The sequence below is a fragment of the Dendropsophus ebraccatus genome, chromosome 13, assembly GCF_027789765.1.
Source record: "Dendropsophus ebraccatus isolate aDenEbr1 chromosome 13, aDenEbr1.pat, whole genome shotgun sequence".
NCBI classification, from domain to species: Eukaryota; Metazoa; Chordata; class Amphibia; order Anura; family Hylidae; genus Dendropsophus; species Dendropsophus ebraccatus.
In genome coordinates this window covers 43,390,405-43,411,684 of record NC_091466.1, presented here as the reverse complement: position 1 = coordinate 43,411,684, position 21,280 = coordinate 43,390,405, and the positions used below count along the sequence as shown (strand labels likewise).

Below are 21,280 nucleotides of genomic sequence, written 5' to 3'. Positions count from 1 at the left end.
AACCAACTTTGGTTTCTTGGTCCAACCAAAGGAAATTACTCTGAGATTCTCTATACAAAAAATATTCCCCCCTTTTTTTTTTCTCACATCATAAACTTTTCTTTTCATACGTTAACCAACCTAGCAGCCTATAAAGGATAGGGTTTATTCTGCTTACGTTGTAAGGCCTAGGCTCACCAGAAGATACTGTTAGTCTGTGATGGGCAGGGTCAGGGTCTGCCAAAGGTTTGCTTGGCCCACCAGAGATTTTCAGTTGTACAAAATATAGTGGTGGGGTTTTCCTCCTCCTCCTCCCTCCTATCCCTATCCGCACTACTAGGCCATTACCAGTTGAAGCGTTTCACTGCCGATTGCCATGGCTTTCATATATCCCCTCTCATAAGAAAAATAATTATGCACCTCCTGCCACTGCTTTTGGCTTTAATTTGGCCTCATGTAGTCCCATGCGTGACATGTATACTGTGTTCTTTGGGGTGATCTATGGAGGGCTGTTATTGATAAATCCTATCTTGTAATCTCAGGACTTGCAGAAGGACATTGAGGTGCACAGCCCTGGAGTGGCGTCCGTGTTAAATATCTGTGAGCGCCTGCTGCATGATACAGATGCATGTGCCAATGAGACTGAATGTGATTCCATACAGCAGACCACAAGAAGTCTTGATAAGCGATGGAGAAACATTTGCACCATGTCAGTGGAGAGGCGAATGCGGTAAGAACTAACCCAGATTTCTCTCTTAACTTTTTATTTTTTTTTTACTGCTATGTGTAGAAAGGTATGCAGCATTCAGAGTTCACCTTTTTTTAACAGGCTGGTATGGTATTTGCTATTTGTTTATTGTACTCGTGACCTTTTGGTAGGATCGAGGAGACCTGTCGTCTGTGGCAGAAATTCCTAGAAGACTACTCCCGATTTGATGAATGGCTTAAAGAAGCTGAAGCAATGGCAGCTTCCCCTGATTCTTCAGATGTTTTGTTCACGAAAGCCAAAGAAGAACAGAAGAAGTTTGAGGTTTGTATTGATCGAAGTATAATTTTACTTTGGTCGTTGCATGGAGATCGGATAACGTCCGCATGTAAAGGCCAATGTCAGTATTACTGGCAAAATTATATGCCCATTGTACACCATATGGGGGAAAGGCTTTGTATGCCTGAGGAAGATACCACATAGGTTTACATCCTTACAGCTAAACCTGTCTGAAACCAATAAAGTTAAAACCTGCAGAGTGGACAGCACAAAGGATTGTCCTCATTATCAAGGTATTTCCTATCTACTGGACTGCCCTGTAAATGAATGCAGTAGTAGTGCTCTATTCAGTCTCTAATGGAGCAAGCAAACATTGTAGAGTGCTAAGCTTGGCAGTGGCCAGAAGCCTCATGAAGAATGAAAGAAGAACTGGTTGTGCGTATGTGCTGCCACTCTATTCATTCAGGGGACACTTGTCCTTCATTCTCAGGGTTGGCGAGGGTCCAGTGATTGGACCCCCACTAATCTGCTACTTTTCCCCTATATCGTTTGATAACTCCTCAGTTCTTCATGATAAGTGGTGTTCTCCACAAACCTGGAGAAATGCTGAAGACAATTATGTTCTTAGCCAAGATCTAGAAGACATGTCAGCTGGTACATAACGAAAAAAAAGGGCAGGAGAGGGGCAGTTAGCAGGCGATAGTCTTGCCTTTTTTCTTTGTTTACAAGAAAAAACAAAGCTGGCATAGGCTCATGTGAACAAGGCCAATGCTTTGCTTTAAGCATGCTCAAAAAAGATCTGCTTATGTTACCAAAAACAGTGCCATATCAGTCTATAGGTTGTATCATTCAAAAGAGCTACACTGCGTGTTTTTGGGAAACCGATCCTTTTTCTGACCTGACAACCCATTAGATTAAATTATTTAACTCCATTTTTTTTCTTTTGTTCTGAATAATTTTAGGCATTCCAGAGGCAGATCCATGAGCGTCTTACTCATCTAGAACTGATCAACAAGCAGTATAGGAGGCTCGCTCGAGAGAACCGCACTGACGCAGCCAGCAAACTAAAGCAGATGGTGCACGAAGGAAATCTGAGGTGGGATCAACTTCAAAGAAGAGTGACGGCAATTCTGAGGAGACTAAAGGTAAGATGGCACAGTCGGCATACTGCCTATTTAGTTGTGTTGGAATGCAGCGGTTGGCTGCTATTATGTATTGTAACCTGTAAAGGTGGATGTCTGTCATCTCCCACGATGTAAAGATTGCTGCATCTTAATCCCGTAAAGTTGTCTTTTCAAAAATATCCACCACTTCTTGGTTCTTGTTTCTGTCTGAAGTGTAGCATGATGTAGTAGTTTAAAGAGATTCTTTGTTTATTTTTATTAAGCACTTTACCAGCCAAAGAGAAGACTTTGAGAGTTCGAGAGATTGCATCCTCGTATGGCTCACTGAGATGGACCTGCAGCTTACAAATGTGGAGCACTTCTCGGAAAGCGACATTGAGGAGAAAATGCAACAGTTAATAGTAAGTATTAAGTTTAGCCCCAATGTATGCAACTTTTAACAATGAAAGACAGATAAGAAAGCTATACTAATGTGGCAAAATGACATTACACCTAGATAAGTTATTTGTGTGTAAGGGGGGATGGGTTACCTATTGGTCTTGTCTCACTGTGGCACCTGTCTCCCATCTCCTAGGGTTTCAAGCAAGAAATAACATTAAACACCAATAAAATTGATCAGCTCATCGTTTTTGGGGAGCAATTGATACAGAAAAGTGAAGCTATGGATGCTGTGGTCATTGAGGATGAACTGGAGGAGATTCATAGATATTGTCAAGAAGTTTTCGGGAGGGTTTATAGATTCCATGAAAGACTGACTTCAAGGAATCTGGTAAGAAACCTTATTCAGAATATTGTGTTGGTCACATATACCCACACTCTTTGAAGTCATAACATTCCTTTTTAGTAAAGTACATAATGCTGTATATTACATGCTAGAGTTCAACGCATCTAGAGAAAAAAATCGTTTGAACCCGAATCTAATTAACAGTCAGTTCATTTTGTCTTGTAAAAGTTTCCAGGAGAAGGCTTGAATCAGACAGTTCAAAGTCCAGACGACTTTGAGTGATCAGAACACTTGGAAAGAGGGTTGAATTTTACATGACTAAATTATTTATAGATTCACTTTAACTCTAATCCTATGTTATCATTTGCAGAATTTAGAAGAGGAGCGAGAGACTTCTGAGAATGACACAGATGGGGAAGATTCAAGAGAGATCCAGAACTCCTCATGGCACTCCACAATACCAGATGTGGAGACATCCCACCAATCTCTCTGCCATCTAATGCCCCCAACACTCCCACATGAGAGATCTGGTCGAGAAACTCCTGTCAGTGTTGACTCCATCCCTCTGGAATGGGATCCAACCGTAGATGTTGGAGGATCTTCCATGCATGAGAATGAGGAGGAAGGGGCCTACTACACCCCTTTATCAGGTAAACCTCATTTTATTTGCGTTGCTCTTTTGACATCTAAATTTTTTCCACTTTTTTTTTCCTTCTCCAGTTTCACCTGAACTATCATGTGAGGAAACAAATGACATTATTTTCTTTCAGATGTAGAAATTGCTGAAAGCCCTGAAGCCTATGTTATAATGACAACAAAAACTGTCCAAGCATCTTCTGGTAGGCCCCTGCCCAATGCATGTGTCTCATACTGGCACCATTGCTGTGATGCACGCTTACTTCCGCCCCTCATGTTCCCTCATTTGCGCCGTTTTCTCTATTGCTTTGTGTGAGCACCATATTTCCCAAACCATGGACATCTCATTGTGGTTGCACGCTTCTATGATGATCAAGAGGAATTTTATTCAGTGGTTTGGGATGTGTGGTCACATGCTTGGGATATATGGAAATTACGGATTTTTTTTTTCTTTTCTGGCTACGTCTTACTAAGAGGAGGTTCTTATGTCCACCCCACCCCCCATTTAACTAATGATCATACACAATGGAGGACCATTTGTTTATATAGTCTTATTGATTGATTAAGATGGTCTGCATTATATACCTTTCTGTGTGAAATGATACTACTTGGCTTTATAATACTATATCTGTGGGTTTTTGTTCGCAGTTTGCATGGGCATTTCAGTGTTACTTTTTCTTGCTAAGCCAAACCCCATACTCGTTCATTATCAATACTTCTGATCTAACCTATTTACATTGGCTTTGTCTGTATATCATATAACATTGATTTTTAGCACTTTTCCATATTCTGTATCAGTAACCTGGTAAGTCTGAGTTGTACATGGTGCCTATAAGAAGCCTATTATACGTGACACCATGGCACCACCACAAATCATTTCTTGTACTACTACTTAGTTGTTTTGTCTGGCTCTTACAGGGAAATCAGACTTGGAGACTCCATCTTGGCATTCTCCGGACAAACATGGAAAAATGGAATTCAAAGAAGATAAAAAGGTGAAGAGACGTGTGGGTGCCATTTCAGGAAATATCTCTTTATTAGATCAATCTTCTGTAAGTCCTCAATTTCAAAGCTGTTGGTAATATTGATATGAACTGGTGCATTAGGCCATTTCCATTCAACATTTTGTCTATTTTTATCAGAGCGCCCAAGAAACTTCAGGCCCAACTGGAGCCATCAACTCTAGAACACTAAGCTCCGACAGTGAGAAACTGGAAGACAAAGGACTTCAGGGAATGAAGAGGCCTGAAACACATTCAGGTACATTAGCAGACTAGATATGTCCTATTTTCCAATGCCCAGAACAGAAGGAGAAGTAGGGCTGCTTGGTCAGGTGATGGATATACTTTGTGGAAAACTTGAATGAAAATTGAGCGGACAAAAATACGTATCTTTTATCCATCTGAAACTGTACAAGGGACCAAAGGGTGTTCCTTATGTTTGATGAATAGGCAATTGAAACCTTAGTAAAAGAAAGGGTTCTTTTCCCTTGTCTTCCTCCCTTTGTTTTCTCCCCCTTCCTTTTCTTTAGTCATACCTATGGTTTGGTTCCATCAGACCTAGATCACGGATCCTAGCATGGACGATGTCACTTCCTCAGGCTATCCTTCCTGACAGGAACCTATTGTTTATTCAGTTGCCTTCTTAAAGTTTTCATTAGAGTATCTCCTGTTGAGCTTCTCATTTTGCTCTCCTTTTTCTCACCTTCTTACTAATGTGCGTTTACTGTGATAAGCTCAAACTTATGCTTATGATGAAAAACTGAATAAAAACTATTTTAAAAGAAAGGCTTCTTTACAGTTAAAGTAGTCAACTGGATAGACCCTTTCTTATTAAAGGCACCAAGAGTTAATATTGTGACAATTGATGCTTATCCAATAAGTGATGGTTACTAGCCAGAGTGATGGTGAGGAGCAAGCGAACACTGACCTGTCAGATCCGTGCTCGCTCACTCGTTGTTCCCAGCTCACTGCCGGCACTATTACACGTACCAACAGCGAGCGAGTAAGAGGTGGGGGTTTCGCGGGGAGGTGCAGGAGGGGCTTAAGATCGTCCGAGGAGCATATAGGAGATATGAGGTTTGCTGCCGCCACTCCTCTTCCAAAAATTTTTCAACATGTTGAAAGACAAGGATCAGCCGAGATTGCGCATGTCGACTGTTGCCTTTTATCAGTAGGTATTATACCAAGTGATTATTGTCCGTAACATACCATAATTGCTTGGTTAATAGGGCCTTTACTCTGAATCCACAGCTTGGTCTGAGAAGGTTAAAAGGGTATTACATTGTGGGTCAAAAATATATAGTGTTGGGACTTTAGTAAAGTAAAAAGAGGAAAAAAAAATAAATAAAAAGGGCCAGCAGACCCACTGACATACAGATAGTTATCCTATATTTTGTGGTTATTGGATAATTTTGCCTCCTAATTCTCTACAAAATTCAGGAACATGCAAGGAACATTATCTCCGTTTTGTTTTTTTTGTTTGTTTTTTTACCATTTATTATTAGGTTTAGTCTTTTCAGTATTTCCTTCTGGATTGTTCTGCAGACATTTCAGATAAAAATGAGATTATATTAACTCAAGTTGTATCTTATGGCTTTGGAAGTCTCAAAATGTATTAAAATTCAGCATTCGTGAGTTTTATTCAAAATTTAAATGAAAGCCTAACATACATTTAAATTCAGCTTTCCTAAATCTATATCCCCAGATTACTCCAGTGTAATCAGTTACTTTTTAAGAGAAGTTGTTGAAACTTTTTAACAATTGTGAGACGCTCAACAGGTCAACAAAACCTATGTAGCTTGCTATCTTCTCCCTGGGTATGCCTCAGGGCAACCTGACTTAAAACCCGGTAAACAATATCTTATGTGTTGTCTTTGTTTTTGGATTAGGTGTCATTGAGCGTTGGGAGATTATTAATGCGCAAACCATGAGCAATGAACACACTAAGAAGCAACGTCTCCAGCGGTGGCAACGACTCAATGATGACTTAGATAATCTCACGCTATGGTTGGATAAAACTGAAGTAGAGCTTGACCAAGCCAAAAGGCTGAAACAATCGACTACCATCCAAGAGCTGGAGCAAAAAGTGAAAATGCTTAAGGTGTGTAGTTTAGTCCGTGTGTTTATAAAGGGATTGTCCTGGATTATACAAAAGGGTCTTTCCATACTACAAGCCATTGAACAAGGGAAGCACTGGTTCTGGAAAAAACTGAACTCTTAACAGTGGACTCTGCATTGAAGGAGTTGTCCCACCATTAACATATACATAGGATATATACATTAACATATACATTATACATCGGATAGGGGATGTGTATGTTTGCGGGTGTCTTGCCACTTCTGAGAATGGGGGGTCCTAGGTCTCCCATTGGAATGCTGGGGGGTAAGGGGGCAGTACATGTGCGCACTGCTACTCCAATCAGTGATAAATGAAGAACATAACTGAGCACAGCAGCCCCATAGACAATACATAGCGGCAGTGTACTGGTAATTGCTGCTCCCTTTATTGTTACTTTAAACTGATCCTGTAACAATGTAATTTACTGCAAAACCATGTTGAGAATTCCTTTAAAAAGCAAGTGGAAAAATATGTACCCTTTCTGCCACTATAGTCTAGCTGTGAAGCTGCCATTTATGATTCCAATATATTTCACACTTACAGTTCTGTATTATTCTTCTAGGACATGCTGAAAGCCTTTGATGATTATAAAGCCCGGGTGATATCTGTAAACCTAAACAGTAAAGAGTTCCAGTCCGAGGATGATGAGACTCGATCGAGGGATGTCCTTAATAGACTCCACATGGTGAATGTACGCTGGGAGCGAGCTTCTCGTGATCAGGATGGTTGGAGGGAAAGCTTACAAAATGACCTGCTACAGTGCGAGGTGAGCATAATTCTTCACTAGGAAATCTTGACCATCATTTGATCAATTACTATTGCTGGGGTCACATCCTGTGAAGCTATAGGTGCCCATATAAAGCAGGTCCGACAGATGGGTCTAGAGATGTCTAGAGATGAGCGAACCTTGAGCATGCTCGAGTCCATCCGAACCCAATCTTTCAGCATTTGATTAGCGGTGGCTACTGAAGTTGGATAAAGCTCTAAGGTTGTCTGGAAAACATGGATACAGCCAATGACGATATCCATGTTTTCCACATAGCCTTAGGGCTTTATCCAAGTTCAGCAGCCACCGCTAATCAAATGCCAAATGATCGAGTTCAGATGGACTCGAGCATGCTCGGGGTTCGCTCATCTCTAGTCATGTCCTAATAGCTTTTGAAAACCTTTTTCACAAGATTGCTGGCTTGTAAGGCAAATGTTGCGGTCTGTGTGCAAACTATCAAGCTGAGTGAAATAATAAATCACTGCATGAAGCTGTCCAGAAACTGGACCTGCAAATGTAGTAAAGCTCTTAACATTAGAATTTCTTACTTGCGTCATGGTAACTTTTATTTAGGCACATCCAGGACTATAGATGAGCAAGTTTACAATAAGATTCTCAGAACCTATTCATTTGGTCTTGTAAAAGTCATTCCATTTTCGAAGTGTTCCCAATGAGACAATCCCAGACTTCTCGGGATTTTGCATGACTCATTTTAAAAGACTGATCTTACCATATACTCGCTCAACTCTGCCCAGCATGTGTGTTGGATAGACTGAATTTTGCACCCTTAGAATTGTGTCTCTTCAATTTTCTCAAGAGTATCCAGAAGAGAAAAAATGGCATGTTCTATTGTAGTCCTAATAACACAGGTATTCTATAAACTGCTAGGAGAGGATATGAGGCTGGGATGTGGATCCATAAACTTGTACTAGTCTGTGCACATGGCATTGCATTGAAGTATCTTAAGTTATTCCAAATAACAGTCGGCTTTTCCATATCGATAGGTTTTCATGTCTGACCTATTTCTAAATATATATTACATGTCATTGTTTAGGAATTCCAAGAAAGGAGCCATCAGTTGCTGTTGTGGTTGACTGAAGCCGAAGAACGTAGACTCAAATACCGTGTGACAGATAGCGGAGAAGACCCACATGCCTTGCTGGAGAGTCAGAGGAATCTAATGGTGAGATTTCTTGCAGGGCAAGGATAAACCCAACCACCTAACATTTCTCCCTTTTAAGCTATTTTGTACTGTGTGTGATTCTCAGAGTGCGGCCAGAGCTGGCGAGCTGAACGTGCCAACCCCATTACTAGATGACACATGAGAGGATTAAGTCTCTAATAAGCTTTGTAATCGTATAAGAGTAATAAGTGTCAGGTCATGCTGGAATAGATGTAATCTCTTACGTACACTGTAAGTCCTGCAGACTGCTCAGTACCAGGGCTTCTGTAGACATGTCTTCAGCTGTAGTCTTTACTGCTTATACTGGGTACATGGCATTCTAGAGCTTATGAGTAGAAGTGAATGCATATCTGATCCAGCAGGATCTTATTCAGTGTAAATGTATAATGTTGGTTTTAAGATGCGTAGTCGGATTCCGAAGTTACACTCTTCTTCTCTTTTTCTGACTGTGGTGTTTTTAGCTTTAGTTGACTTACTGGCTCTGGTTTACCTTCATGGCCAACATGGCTGCATTGTTTACTGAAAACTTTTTACTATAAGGCTGGGTTTACACTTGACTAATATGGATGGCCAACTGTGAGTTTGATGACTGCTATCAGTATGGTTCTCTAGACCTGTGGTGAGCAGGGACATGCGGCCATTCGAAATGAGGCTAGATGGTTCCTATAGATGCATTTCGAATGGCCGCATGTCCCTGGATATACATACATGGATATTGCAGAGGGGTAGCAGAAGTCAAGGGTGAAATCAAAACCTATTGCAAGCTTTGAAAGACACTTGGTGCAGTGGACTGATACCAATATTTCTAGTGACAACCCTCATTGTGTATTTGTATGACGGGGGTGGGCCATGTACAACTGATATAAACTGGACAGTGTACTAAAAAGTAAGTAGTGATCTGGGAATACATGTAACTTGTGGGACTGTTCCCGAACCTGTGATTCTCCAGCTGTATAGATAGATAGATATAGATAGATATAATATATATATATACTCTATTAGTCTAAGAATAATTTGTAACATTTGACAATTTCATATCTAACTGGTTTTATTCTTATTCCTTTCTTCAGCGGCTCGAGGAGCAGCTTCTGGAAAGACAGAGTGAAGTAGACTCCCTTCAAGATGTGTCTAGTAACTTGTTGAGTAGTACGGCTGGAGCTGGTTACATTGAGGCTGAGGAGAGGATGCATGTCATTGGAACCAAGCTGAGACAGCTCCTTCTAGATGTCTCACAAGACTTGGCCGCAGTTCAGAAAGCGTTGGTGGGTACACATTTACTCCTAGATGTCCTATTCCATTGCTAAAGAGGGCACACACAGGTCCTAGAACTGTAGACTTCATACACTGGAAATGCCATTGGTCTTATGGGTACAGTGATATAAATTTATTAACAGAATAGGGATGCCAGACAAGGGTTACTCAGATCCCAAATGACCATAGTGATGGCACAGCCTACCAATATAGCACCATTGGGAGCACCCACTAAAAAATCTACACTATATTACAGATCTGACATACAAGTAATATTGCACAGCAGTGATGCAAGCAGAGCCCACTGTGTCTATCAAAGAGGTGAATGGGGCTTCAGGGTAGAAGGCATTGTTGTCCATGGGTGCAGTGGATCCCCGGACCACTTTAATATTCATTGTTTAACAGATTAAAAGCACACTACATATAAATAAAGATATGACTAGGTATGTTAGAGCTGTAATATAGTACCAAACATAAGGTGATTGATTTCCTTTAAAAGGGCCATTTAAAAGTTTTTTGATGTGTCTGGGTAGTCAGGCTATCACAGATCCCCAGAGTCAGGAGATGCACTAAGCAGTAGCCGTACAATCTCACTACGTAAGACACTACAGTGCACTTCTCCTGGCTTGTTTTAGAGATTGTGGGGGTGTGAACACACAGACCCTGACCAACCCAAACTTTTGGCACGTGTCTATGACATGTCAAGTTTTTTATTTCCTTTCTACATACAACAAAAGCAGTCATTTAGCTGTTTGGTACCCTGTGAGTAGGCACCCTGCCGATCAGCAAATTTTTTAAGTTTGCCTGAAAAGCCTATGCCTAAAGTTTGTCATGTGAAAGCCATACACCTTGTTGTAATAAAAGTTTTACCAGAACTAAGCTTCTCTTGGTATGTTGGAATACAGTTCGTTGAGGAACAAACTCCTTGATATAGTGTCCTTATAGACCCTGCACAGTCCCGACAGTCCTAGACATCACTTATCAGTCGCACAAACAATTGTGCGATTATTTCCCTCTAACCTATTTAACAAGAAAATCATTTTTTTTTCTTTACTTTCAGGACACGGCGAGTGATGAGGTGGATTCTCTGGTTTCCCCAACCACACACAAGCAGGTAAGAAACCCATATTCCCTATTTGACCATGGCAGTCATCACTTATACCAATAACATACGTAGATATATTGATTACATGGTAACTACAAAACCAATTTTTTTTTTTTTTTTTCTCTTTTTACAGACTACAGTTAGAGCAGCGTCCAAAGACTCCACCAGGTACGTAAATTCAATGCACATTCTAGATCCTTACATTTGGTCTTTTTAAACAACCCATGTGCTTCAATCTTTTTAATTTTGATGGTAGCGCATCTAACCCACCTACTCTCTAGCAATAACACTGGACCAATAGATATGGTAAATACTCTTACCTCTTCTCTCAGGTCGGGAAGACCCCAAGACGATGTCCAAGAAGCACCTAAGAAGAGGTCTCTCTTCTACCGAGTGTTACGAGCTGCTTTCCCCCTACAGCTTCTCCTGCTTCTCTTACTCTTCTTTGCCTGCATGATACCCGTCTCCGAGGATGACTTCAGCTGTGCCCAAGCTAACAATTTTGCCAGGTCTTTCTATCCAATGCTTAGATATACCAATGGTCCACCCCCTACATAGTTACAGTCCCTGTGCATTTCCTTCCCAACCAAATAACATTCCAATACTATGTCCAGAGTAACACACCAGCAAGTCATGGTATAGATATAGTGTAGGGGTGCACAACCCTTGGCTTCCATAATCCTTCATTTCACTTTGACTGTTTGAATCCCCTCCCTTATTAGCGTCAAAGCTGCAGGTTGGTGCTTCAGGAAACAAGTTGCAGGAAGTTCACTCATTCGCATGCACATAGTAACTTTATATCTATGTTCTTGGTGACAGTTTATAAAGATATAGCCATTTTAAATATTTTTAGATTTAAGCAATAATGTGTTTCCTTTCCTATTTTTACTTGAGACTGGAGAAATTCTATTGTGTGGATGTGGCTTTTATTATTTTTTATTTATGTGAAATTTTAATGTTAATTACTATGTAAATTAGCACATTTCTTAAGAATTAAGGGCCCATCTCTATTCAGAATAAGGCATAATGTTGTACAGAACAATTTGGTTTTCTACAGATTTCCAGGATAATTTCTTTGTTGTACAGTCAGGTGTATCAGGCTTTTTTTTTGTTTCCTTTTTTAAGCCGTTTTTGACATCATGAAACATTGAAGTATTGAACTGAAGGTCATTTATTGTTCAAGATGTATCTTAAAGGGATTCTAATATATTCTGTAAGATAGTGTTACATGTCCCACCAGCTGGAGATGGTAAAAGTGTTGACGGATACTGATTCAATAAACTTCATATGACCTTTGTAATTAGTGACTTGTTTTTTTTTGTCATTCAAAACATTTTCAAGGGGAATTGATCTGGTATTTCATAGACCCATCTTGAGAAAAATAGTTTTCTGTGGCCTTTTATACTTTTCTACTGATTTAGATAACAGATCAGAAGGAAAGCACAAGACCACAAAGGTAAAATAACTATTAACCTATATATATTCATCTATTGTTTTAAATGGACCCCTTTAAGCACATGTAGAAATAACTTTGAATTGTAAACCTTATACATTATTACACAGACCAGAGCTGCATTCTTACTTCTGCAGGTCTAAAATCCGAAGTGAAGTACATTCTGCAGAGTAGTTTAATCCAGGCATAGTGGAGTAATCTCAGAAATAACAGTAATGTCAGGGCTACATTGACTTTTTGTAAAGGTGCGTTTACACAAACAGATTATCTGACAGATTTTTTTTCAAGCTAAAGCCAGGGACAGAGTTTTCTCCCCTTTTCAAATCCATTCTTGGCTTTGGCTTCAAAATCTGTCAAATAATCTATCTGTGTAAACGCACCATAACATTACTAGATTGATAATAAATTGATTACTAGATATGATCATTCATGTTAAAGCAAAAATTTTCCATCAGAACGAGATTTGCGAGTACAGAGCTTGTCCATAGGCCATATAGACAGGGGTTTTAATATGACCAGCCTTTCAACAATGGATATAGTGTTTACATGCATTGTGTGGGGCATGGAAGGAGGTCAGTACCCACAGCATGCATTGCCCCTGCCTTCTGCATTAAGTAATGGTCCTTCCTACCTTCCTTGTAAATCTGTGAAATAAAATGTTGTGTTATAGTGATTAGTAAAATGGCTTAGTACTAGACTTACAGGGACTGCCTTCCTTCAAGTGCAGTTTATGTACCTAAAATAGTGGTGTAAAAATACTGGGGGAGATTTATCAAACATGGTGTAAAGTGAAACTGGCTCAGTTGCCCCTAGCAACCAATCAGATTCCACCTTTCATTCTTCACAGACTCTTTAGAAAATAAAAGGTGGAATCTGATTGGTTGCTAGGGGCAACTGAGCCAGTTTCACTTTACACCATGTTTGATAAATCTCCCCCACAATCTTTAGATGTGAAAAAAGTACTGCAAAACTCCCATGTTGTTTCATAGTATGTGGTGTAACTTTATACAGTGCTGTTTGAGAATTCCAAATCTATATATTTTTAGGCTTGCAAAACCTTTTTTTATTTTATTTTTTTTACTAGTATAAAGCATTTTGTAATGCTGCACTGTAAGGCTATGTTCCCACATAGTATATTTATTTGCTCATTATTTTGCAACCAAAACCAGGCGTAGATTGAGGACACAGAGAGGCTGTGTTCACACACTGTTGAAATTGAACGGATAGTCGCCATTTAATGGTAAATAATTGCCGTTTTGAAATAATTGCTGTTGTTTGCCATTAAATGGCAACCATCCACTAAATTTTTTTACAATGTGTAAACATAGCCTTTCTGTGTTTTCAATCCACTCTGGTTTTGGTTGCAAAATATTGACTAATACTGAGTGGAAACATTGCCTAAGGGTACAAACACACTCGGCTTATACGCTGCGTATTATCTGCTGCGTATCTGCTGCGTATCTGCTGTGTGTGTTTGTACCCTTACATTGTGTTACATTGCATTACAAAGCTGGCAGGGTGCCATTGGGCACTGTCTGTGTGAACATACCTTTCCAACTGTCATGCACTGTATTCTTAGGCTGCATTCCCACGTCCATAATATACGGTCCATGTCCGTGGACATTTTCTCTAGGACATGGACAGTGCCCATTTAATGTCATAGAACTGGTACCAGATACCTTTTTAGCTTTTCTTCCAGAGTCTTTTACATAAATAGTCAATGACAAATTGAGACAAAAAGCTTTTAATGTCTTTACATAACGCACATCCACCGTAATCCAAATCCTCGGCACCAATTTATAGAATAAAAAAAGCACTTGCAAGTCATAATGTAAGATGAACTCCAGCCTTGCAGTCCCTTCACTATACTAGTAGACAATTGTCTTTATCAGAATTGTTCCCATTACATGGTACAGAATATTAGCGGCAGACATCATGTCATTCAGACTGTAGTAGATGGCGCCTGCAAGGATGTGGCTGAAAATTTTCAATCTTAGTCTCTAATACTTGAATAGGAGCAATTGTGATGATCATTTTGTGGGATCACTCATAATACTCCAAGTGCAATGAAAAGGTGGCTCCAAATGTGAATGTCTGCTCTTGAACACCATTATTGGGTATTTAATATGCACAAGTAATATGCAAGTAGCAATGTCCCTGGTGCCCTTCTTGTTTCATGCCAAAACTCTCTGCATTGAGCGCTCTCCCTGCTCTAAGTGACAGCTGAAGCCATCTCCTGATTGGACACTAGAGCAGCAGGGCCGTATTTACCATTAGGCACCTGTGGTCCGGTGCCTAGGGCAGCACCAGGGAGCAGGGGGACAGAAAAAACTATTTTTTTTGTTTTTATTTTTTTAGTTTCCCTCCTCCCGTTCAGACTTGCCAGTAAATCTGGTGTCTTTTCCAGGGGGGTGGGGGGTATGGTGATATTGGTCAGGTCTGGTATCGCCAATAGGTGCGTGAAGATGGGGCGTCTTCAGGCTTAGTACCTAGGGCAGCAGCAGCTGTTAATACAGCCCTTTAGAGCAGTCAGTCACAGCTAAGAGAAGGGCCTGGGCAAAGAGCTATGGGCACTTGTGATTGTAGTGTTAGCAACAATAAAATGTGTATTCCCTAACCCCCAAAAAGCAAAAATTTTATTTGCTTAACTCCCAAGGCTACACAGTGTAACTCATAGGGCTACACAAATTGCACAAATCCCAATATAGTCAATGGGAGTTATACAAATTGCATAACTTCTGCCTTTTGGCTGTTTTTGGCTTCCCAACCACCTCCGGTGCCTGCAAACAGAACAGAGAGGGCCAGGAAGCCAACTTTTAGGAGGTAGGAATACGCCTTTAAAACAAAGTTTTTGAGATTTATTTGAAGTTGAAAAAGAGTCTGTCACCATGTTAAACCATTAAAACTGCTGAAATTTGGAGATTCGAGATGAGCCGACTGCCGAGCCTAGCGAAGCTCTTCACTACTACTGTAAATTCGCTCATCCCCAATCACCAACTTTCCCCAGTTTTAAGGGTTTAACATTGTGACAGTATTCTTTTCAAGCTCTAATAAATTTATATATGCAGGGAAAGTAGAATTCTGTATCAGAAAGGGTCAAATGGTGATCTCTCTGCAGCCACCACTAGAGGGAGCTTACTGTACACTGTTTATAGAAACTACAACTATACCATAAATACCTCATAGTTATTACTAGAGAACTAGAGTTCAATAGGATTTGCGTGAACCTGATCGCTCTGCCGTTGAAATCCGCTGCCAGGAGAAGATGGATGCAGCCATAGGTCACCTTGTTTTCCAGCCAGCCCTAGGGCTGCATCCATCTTTTTTTCAGGCAGCAAGATTTAATGTCTGAATGATCAGGTTAGCGCAAACTCAAGTTGCCTCATCTCCAGGGGTGGCTGCAGTTAGGAACCAGACATGGCACTCTCATTTAAAGCAGTTTTAATATGAAGGTTACTCATGATTGAGGTGAGCGAAACTACAGTAATTTCACTTGGAGTGTTTTAGGAGGATATCCGTCTTTTCTGGGTAAGCAGTAACTTTTCTGGGTCGCCAGAGTCGACAGACCGTCTGTTACATTTGGTTTTGGCAAAGGTTACAATGATTTTGCTTACCCTGTATTTCCTGGGACCCTGACTAAACAGGGGATGGAGTGGTCAGACATAACCACTGCAATTCCATTGAACTATATGGGACTGCAGCTCTATTCAGTCAGGAGCACAACCCTCCAACAGTCATCACCTATCTGTGTGTTTTTGGTGAGGGTCTATGTTTCTTTCATGGAACAATTTAGTTAAATCTTTAAACATGCCATCACATTACAATTGGTGTTTAAGGGAGGACATTCTCTTTAAGAATCAAAAAAGGCACAATTCCATTAAGCATAATATTGAATATACATTACAGCTGCATTTTATAGCTTGAATTTAATTCTTAACATTTACCAAAAATGACAAAAAAAGCAATACAAAAATGTACATAAGTGATATTTTTGCTTCCCCCCCCCCCACACACACAAAAAAAAGCAGCTGAATGGCACATTTGTTCTGTACAATAGAGGTAGATTTGTCACAGCTGTTTTAGACATTCAATTAAAAACCAGTCTAAAATAAAGCGCATTGTTTCTAAATGTCATTCACGATCCCGTGTACAGTCTGCTAGAATCTCCAAAAAGCCGAGCATAATGCACCCTGATTGTTTAGGCAAAGTAGCGCCTGCTGGCAAGATAAATATCTTTTAGAACCGGTGGCGGTAGTAAAAGCATTTTCTTTCAGGTGGTTGTCTTTGGGTAAGTTAAGGCTTTCTGCCAAGAACATGCATACGGTACATCGTCTGAGCATGCTGACTCGCTATGCAATGGATTTCCAAGCGGACGGGTGGGGAGAGATAGAAAGGAACATAATGTCTTTGTTCATAAAAAAAAAAAAAGTTTTCCCAAATTGGGGTAAAAATCTTGTTGAAAACTCTACTGTTGAAAAACAGTAGGCCTATTGTCTATAGGTGGGCCCGAGAGAAGTGCGCCTGCTGGAGGGAAAAGAGTGAACATTATGAATTCCTATGTAAAAGGTGTACTTACAAGTTTACTGTGTTGTTATTTTTTTTTAAGTAAGTGAAAGGAAAGGGTTAAAAGGACTATATAAATTCTCCTGCCTGTTTTAATACTTTTATTCCCCATGAAAAAATAATTCTGAAACACCGTTTCCTATGGCTTTGTGTTGTGCCTTTCCTCTATTAGGGTGGGTTTATACTGAGGAATTCTCACGGATAATGTATGCGGAATTTCGCAGTATGCCTGCGCGCCTTTCCACAGGCTCCATAGACACCATTCTATGGGCCGGCGTATTCCACTATCCGCTGACATTATCCGCGAGAATTTCTCAGTATGAACCCATCCTTATGCTGGGTCTACACTACAGAATCCGCACGGAGAAGTTGTGGCGGATTCCATCGCTTGTACCCCCTCGCAGCAGCACGCATCTCCACTTGTTCCATAGACTCATTTCTATGGGCGCTATTTCGCTGTCTGATGAAAGAATTGATATGTTCTTTCAGCAGAAGGCTGAATCGGTCTGGCCATAGAATGGTGTCTATTAGACAAGTGGATATGCTCGCCGCCGCAAGCGTGTACAAGCGATGGAATCTGCCGTGACTTCTCCGCACGGATTCTGTAGTGTGAACCCACCTTTTATTCTTGTTAGAAATGTATGAGTAACACCCACTTGGCTTTTTCTGGTTAGTAACAGTAAAGCTAAAAATCTATATGGACATCCTAGGGTCATTTACGTGCACGAAAACTATGCAGAAAAATCAGCACAATTTTATTTTTTGAAAAACAGCGATATTTCATACAAGTTCATACAAGTTAAGTCCCATGCACTACTATGTGTGATCTTAGTCATAGGGCAGCAATGGGGAACCTTCAGCCATCTAGCTGTTGTGAGACTACAATTCCTATCATACCTGCACAGCCGAAGGAAAGCTTTGGCTGTCCAGGCATGATAGGAATTGTAGTTTTACAACAGCTGTAGGGCCGAAGGTTCCCCATTGCTGCCATAAGGGGTAAAGAAGATCATCTCTCAATGACATCAGTAGGAAGTACACGTAATACATAGGAATGAGCAATACCTAGTACACTGCATTCCTGGCCACAAAAGGAGGTGATTTTCCATTGCTCACGATGCATTGACTTCTCAAAAATAGTTTCCCACCCAAGCTATGGTTTAGTAAGCCTAAAATCAATGTTCCGATAGAAGGCGTAATGTTCCGAGTTCTGCTCTCACTTCACTAATACATCTGTTGTACCGGCAGGCAGAGGGCTTCTTGTAGTTTTTATTTTTTAATCAGCCTCTCCATAGGAGATTATTACTGTTGGATCATCCAATCCATAAATCACTGCGGGAAATGGTGCACCAAAAAGAGAAACCTCATTACATAGAATTTTAGCTAAAGGCTAGATCCACCTTTGCAACTATTTTTTCCTTCATTGCATTAAAAATTAAAACTATTTGCAAAGATTTTTCTAGTAAGTCGATTAAAAAAAAAATGACAGAATTCATCTATAGGGCACATCTATATCTCTGTGGAGGCTTCTGATAGAGATGGCGCTAAGGTTTGATGGGGATTCTAGCAAACAACACTTTTAGTTAGCGTGCAACAGATTTCTGCAGAACAAGAAAACAATCACTAAAGCGAAGCATTACAGGTCAAGCCAGGGGTGACGCCATAGGGTGCAATGCAAGAACAGCTAATAAAAAAAAAAAAAAGACGACACCGGTATTATAAATGGCACATGGTAGCTTTTGAGCCCTTTTACATGTTGTGTTTTGGGGCCCAGGAGCTTCATGGGTTGAACATTGGCATGATGAGGGCCATACACCAAGTAGGGGAGCGCCATAGCAAGATGTGAATGTCCGCCGCCCCCTATTATAAGTCAGAGCATGAAGTCAAGAAGGGGATGTAGGGTGCCTGGGCCCCTTCATAATGGTCACTGCAGCAAGTACCCACTACTGGGCATATAACCCTTCTTCATTCTTGTAGTATCACATCACACTACACCGTGCAGACATACGTATAAGGCTTGGTGCTGCCAATCAAATATATACAAAAAAATGCAAATTGAGCAAATAACCTGAGAATCCCTAAAAAGAAAAAAAATCATTCTCTTTTTTTAAGCAAATATACAAAGTGTATTCCTAGTGTAATTGGAAATTTCATTCATTCTGTTTGCATTTCCCAGAACAGACATTGTGTTCTGTACAAAAGTCTTTATCATCTCCTGTGAGGAGCAGCTTGTAAACAGGTACAGGCTTTGTTCTATCACAGTATTTCACATTACATCAATCCTTGCTGGATTATTGAGGCGGTTGTACCACAGCGTCCCTACCGTCACTTTGTGTTTTAGCACTGTAACTTGCAGGTGGTACCTGCTTCCTGTGGTCCCGAAGAGTGTGCGCGTTTAGCATTTCCAGCAGGAGATCATATACGGGCACCACATTCTTACACTTCATGCTAAGCAGATGCTCCATTCCTTTGTTGCTAAAGTAGAAAGGTAAAATATTGAACACGTAATGGATAAATCCGAGGCCATTGCTACCTTGGTACAGTCAAGGATTATTCACTATGGTCATTCTTGGTATCATTTTCAGTATAAAAGCAGCTTTTCAACTGGTTTTACTATAGCTTCTATACAGGCCTTTGTGTCTCTATGGCTACAGAGCAAAAACTGGGCAGTCTGTTCCAGCAGTAAGACTCCATTTACATCTATATTCTGCTTTATAAGGTCCTTTTAGACCACCCGATATGGGGCCGTCTATAGAAGCAAATGAGTGCCGATCAACAAGATTGATATGGGGCTTATTGTAATGTGCATTAAGAAGGCGCCATCAATTGCTCTGCTGGGCTGCAAGAATGACCACGGCATTGTTCATGCAGCCATTTAAATATATTGTTGTCAGCCACACATCCTCCGTTTACACAGGGATATGTGCAGCCAATAACATTACATATTTTAGCATGGCACAAAAGATGTGATCAGCCAAGGATCAGGCTCCTTAGCTGATCGCTGGCACTTTTGCACACGTCAATTATTGGCCAAAGGATCTTTTCTAGAAACGATCCATGCCGATATTGGACCCATGTAAAAGGCCCACTAACTAATATACATTAGATAGATAACCAAAAAGTATTCTGTCATCTGACTACACCGCCTTTGTTTTGTAGTCTGTTACAATGGCAACATATAGATCTGCATAGGAACTGTAGACACAAAAAGTGTAGATGTTTGACTACTTACAAATTTATGTATGGTTAATATCTATATGTATTTTGTGTGTAGTGTCAAGCTACCTACCAGTTTTTTTTGTTTTTTTTTACTTGTTGGATATCTGCCCCCCCCATACACTTTATACTGACAACTGACCCCACTGCTAATGGTGGGTTCGGGAGACTTTAGTATAAAATGTATAAGGCCTTAGGTCCAGTTACATCTTCTGCAACTGGCATTGCTATGATGCTACATACCAAACAATTGACAGTCATTACCACATTGGACATCAATGTTACATCATCAAGTGTAATATTGTGCTGCATTGCAGTACAGGTCTCTGGGGCACCTTCCACTGTATACATACCTGGCATGTCTTACATGTGATAGAAGCATCAGTAAGTTGGCCAGCCGGGTGGACTGTTGACGGAAAGGGATTCCACTCTTGGCAATGACCCAGACTAGTCCATCAGTGACTGTATTTAATAACTGGTGCAACTTGCGACTGCTTTCTGACTCCTCAGAGGTTGATAATGGAAACATGTCTGTAGGAGACACAGGTATATTATTATTATTTATTTATAGAGCGCCCTTAATTTCAAAGCGCTATGCAAGAGATAGGGGCTAACAAACAGAAATAATACAAGATCAAAACACACATTACATGAAGGCAAGTAGCAGACTCATACATGGAGAAAGAGGTCCCTGCTCGCGAGGGCTTACAATCTATAACATAATTTTGATATGAAAGAAAAGTGTGCTTCATAGGCAGGGTATGGAATATACAGATCTGAGCTCATGCACTCATGTGGATGACTTGTACAGTGAGGTATAAAACTCATAATGTATTCTGCACCGTAAGGCTGCGGCCAGTGATACTTCCCTGTATTCCTGTTCCTGTATTCCCTAAGTTCTGGTCTACAATGCACTTGTATGGAGCAAAAAGTTGACTAGATGTCATTCTTTTACTGTTCATTATATATGGACCATAAGGGGATTAGGTTTAACTACATGTGTGAGGAAGACTGCAATATAGGACTGGCAGGTGGAGATGGTCTGTAGACTTTTGGCCAATGGAGACAAGCTAAGCATCAGGATTCCCAGCAGCTCTCTCAATGGGAGACCTGAAAGCTAAGTTATGTAAGAATCCCAAAGGTGAAAGCAGATTAAGCATAAAGGGTATTGTCTAATA

At 40.4% G+C, this 21,280-nt stretch overlaps 2 protein-coding genes across 7 annotated transcripts in view; one reads left to right on the top strand and one right to left on the bottom strand.

Moving 5' to 3' along the window:
* Positions 1-12,173, top strand: part of SYNE2 (spectrin repeat containing nuclear envelope protein 2) — a 225,701-nt gene extending 213,528 nt beyond the window's left edge. For 3 of the 4 annotated variants that reach the window (XM_069949162.1, XM_069949164.1, XM_069949161.1), the window contains 16 exons: positions 522-709; positions 859-1,009; positions 1,927-2,109; positions 2,352-2,489; positions 2,663-2,857; positions 3,183-3,462; positions 3,583-3,651; positions 4,367-4,500; positions 4,591-4,708; positions 6,339-6,550; positions 7,131-7,334; positions 8,389-8,517; positions 9,588-9,779; positions 10,829-10,882; positions 11,007-11,041; positions 11,206-12,173. In XM_069949162.1, coding sequence (XP_069805263.1) covers positions 522-709; positions 859-1,009; positions 1,927-2,109; positions 2,352-2,489; positions 2,663-2,857; positions 3,183-3,462; positions 3,583-3,651; positions 4,367-4,500; positions 4,591-4,708; positions 6,339-6,550; positions 7,131-7,334; positions 8,389-8,517; positions 9,588-9,779; positions 10,829-10,882; positions 11,007-11,041; positions 11,206-11,431 — 2,508 coding nt within the window. In that variant the 3' untranslated portion in view covers positions 11,432-12,173. The remainder of the gene's footprint in view (positions 1-521; positions 710-858; positions 1,010-1,926; positions 2,110-2,351; positions 2,490-2,662; positions 2,858-3,182; positions 3,463-3,582; positions 3,652-4,366; positions 4,501-4,590; positions 4,709-6,338; positions 6,551-7,130; positions 7,335-8,388; positions 8,518-9,587; positions 9,780-10,828; positions 10,883-11,006; positions 11,042-11,205) is intronic. The other variant, XM_069949163.1, reaches the window with a different exon arrangement.
* A 5,511-nt stretch (positions 12,174-17,684) lies between these two features.
* Positions 17,685-21,280, bottom strand: part of ESR2 (estrogen receptor 2) — a 32,975-nt gene continuing 29,379 nt past the window's right edge. For all 3 annotated transcript variants that reach the window (XM_069949190.1, XM_069949189.1, XM_069949191.1), the window contains 2 exons: positions 20,456-20,633; positions 17,685-19,361 (listed from right to left, as the gene is read on the bottom strand). In XM_069949190.1, the coding sequence (XP_069805291.1) occupies positions 19,178-19,361; positions 20,456-20,633 (362 nt within the window). In that variant the 3' untranslated portion in view covers positions 17,685-19,177. The remainder of the gene's footprint in view (positions 19,362-20,455; positions 20,634-21,280) is intronic.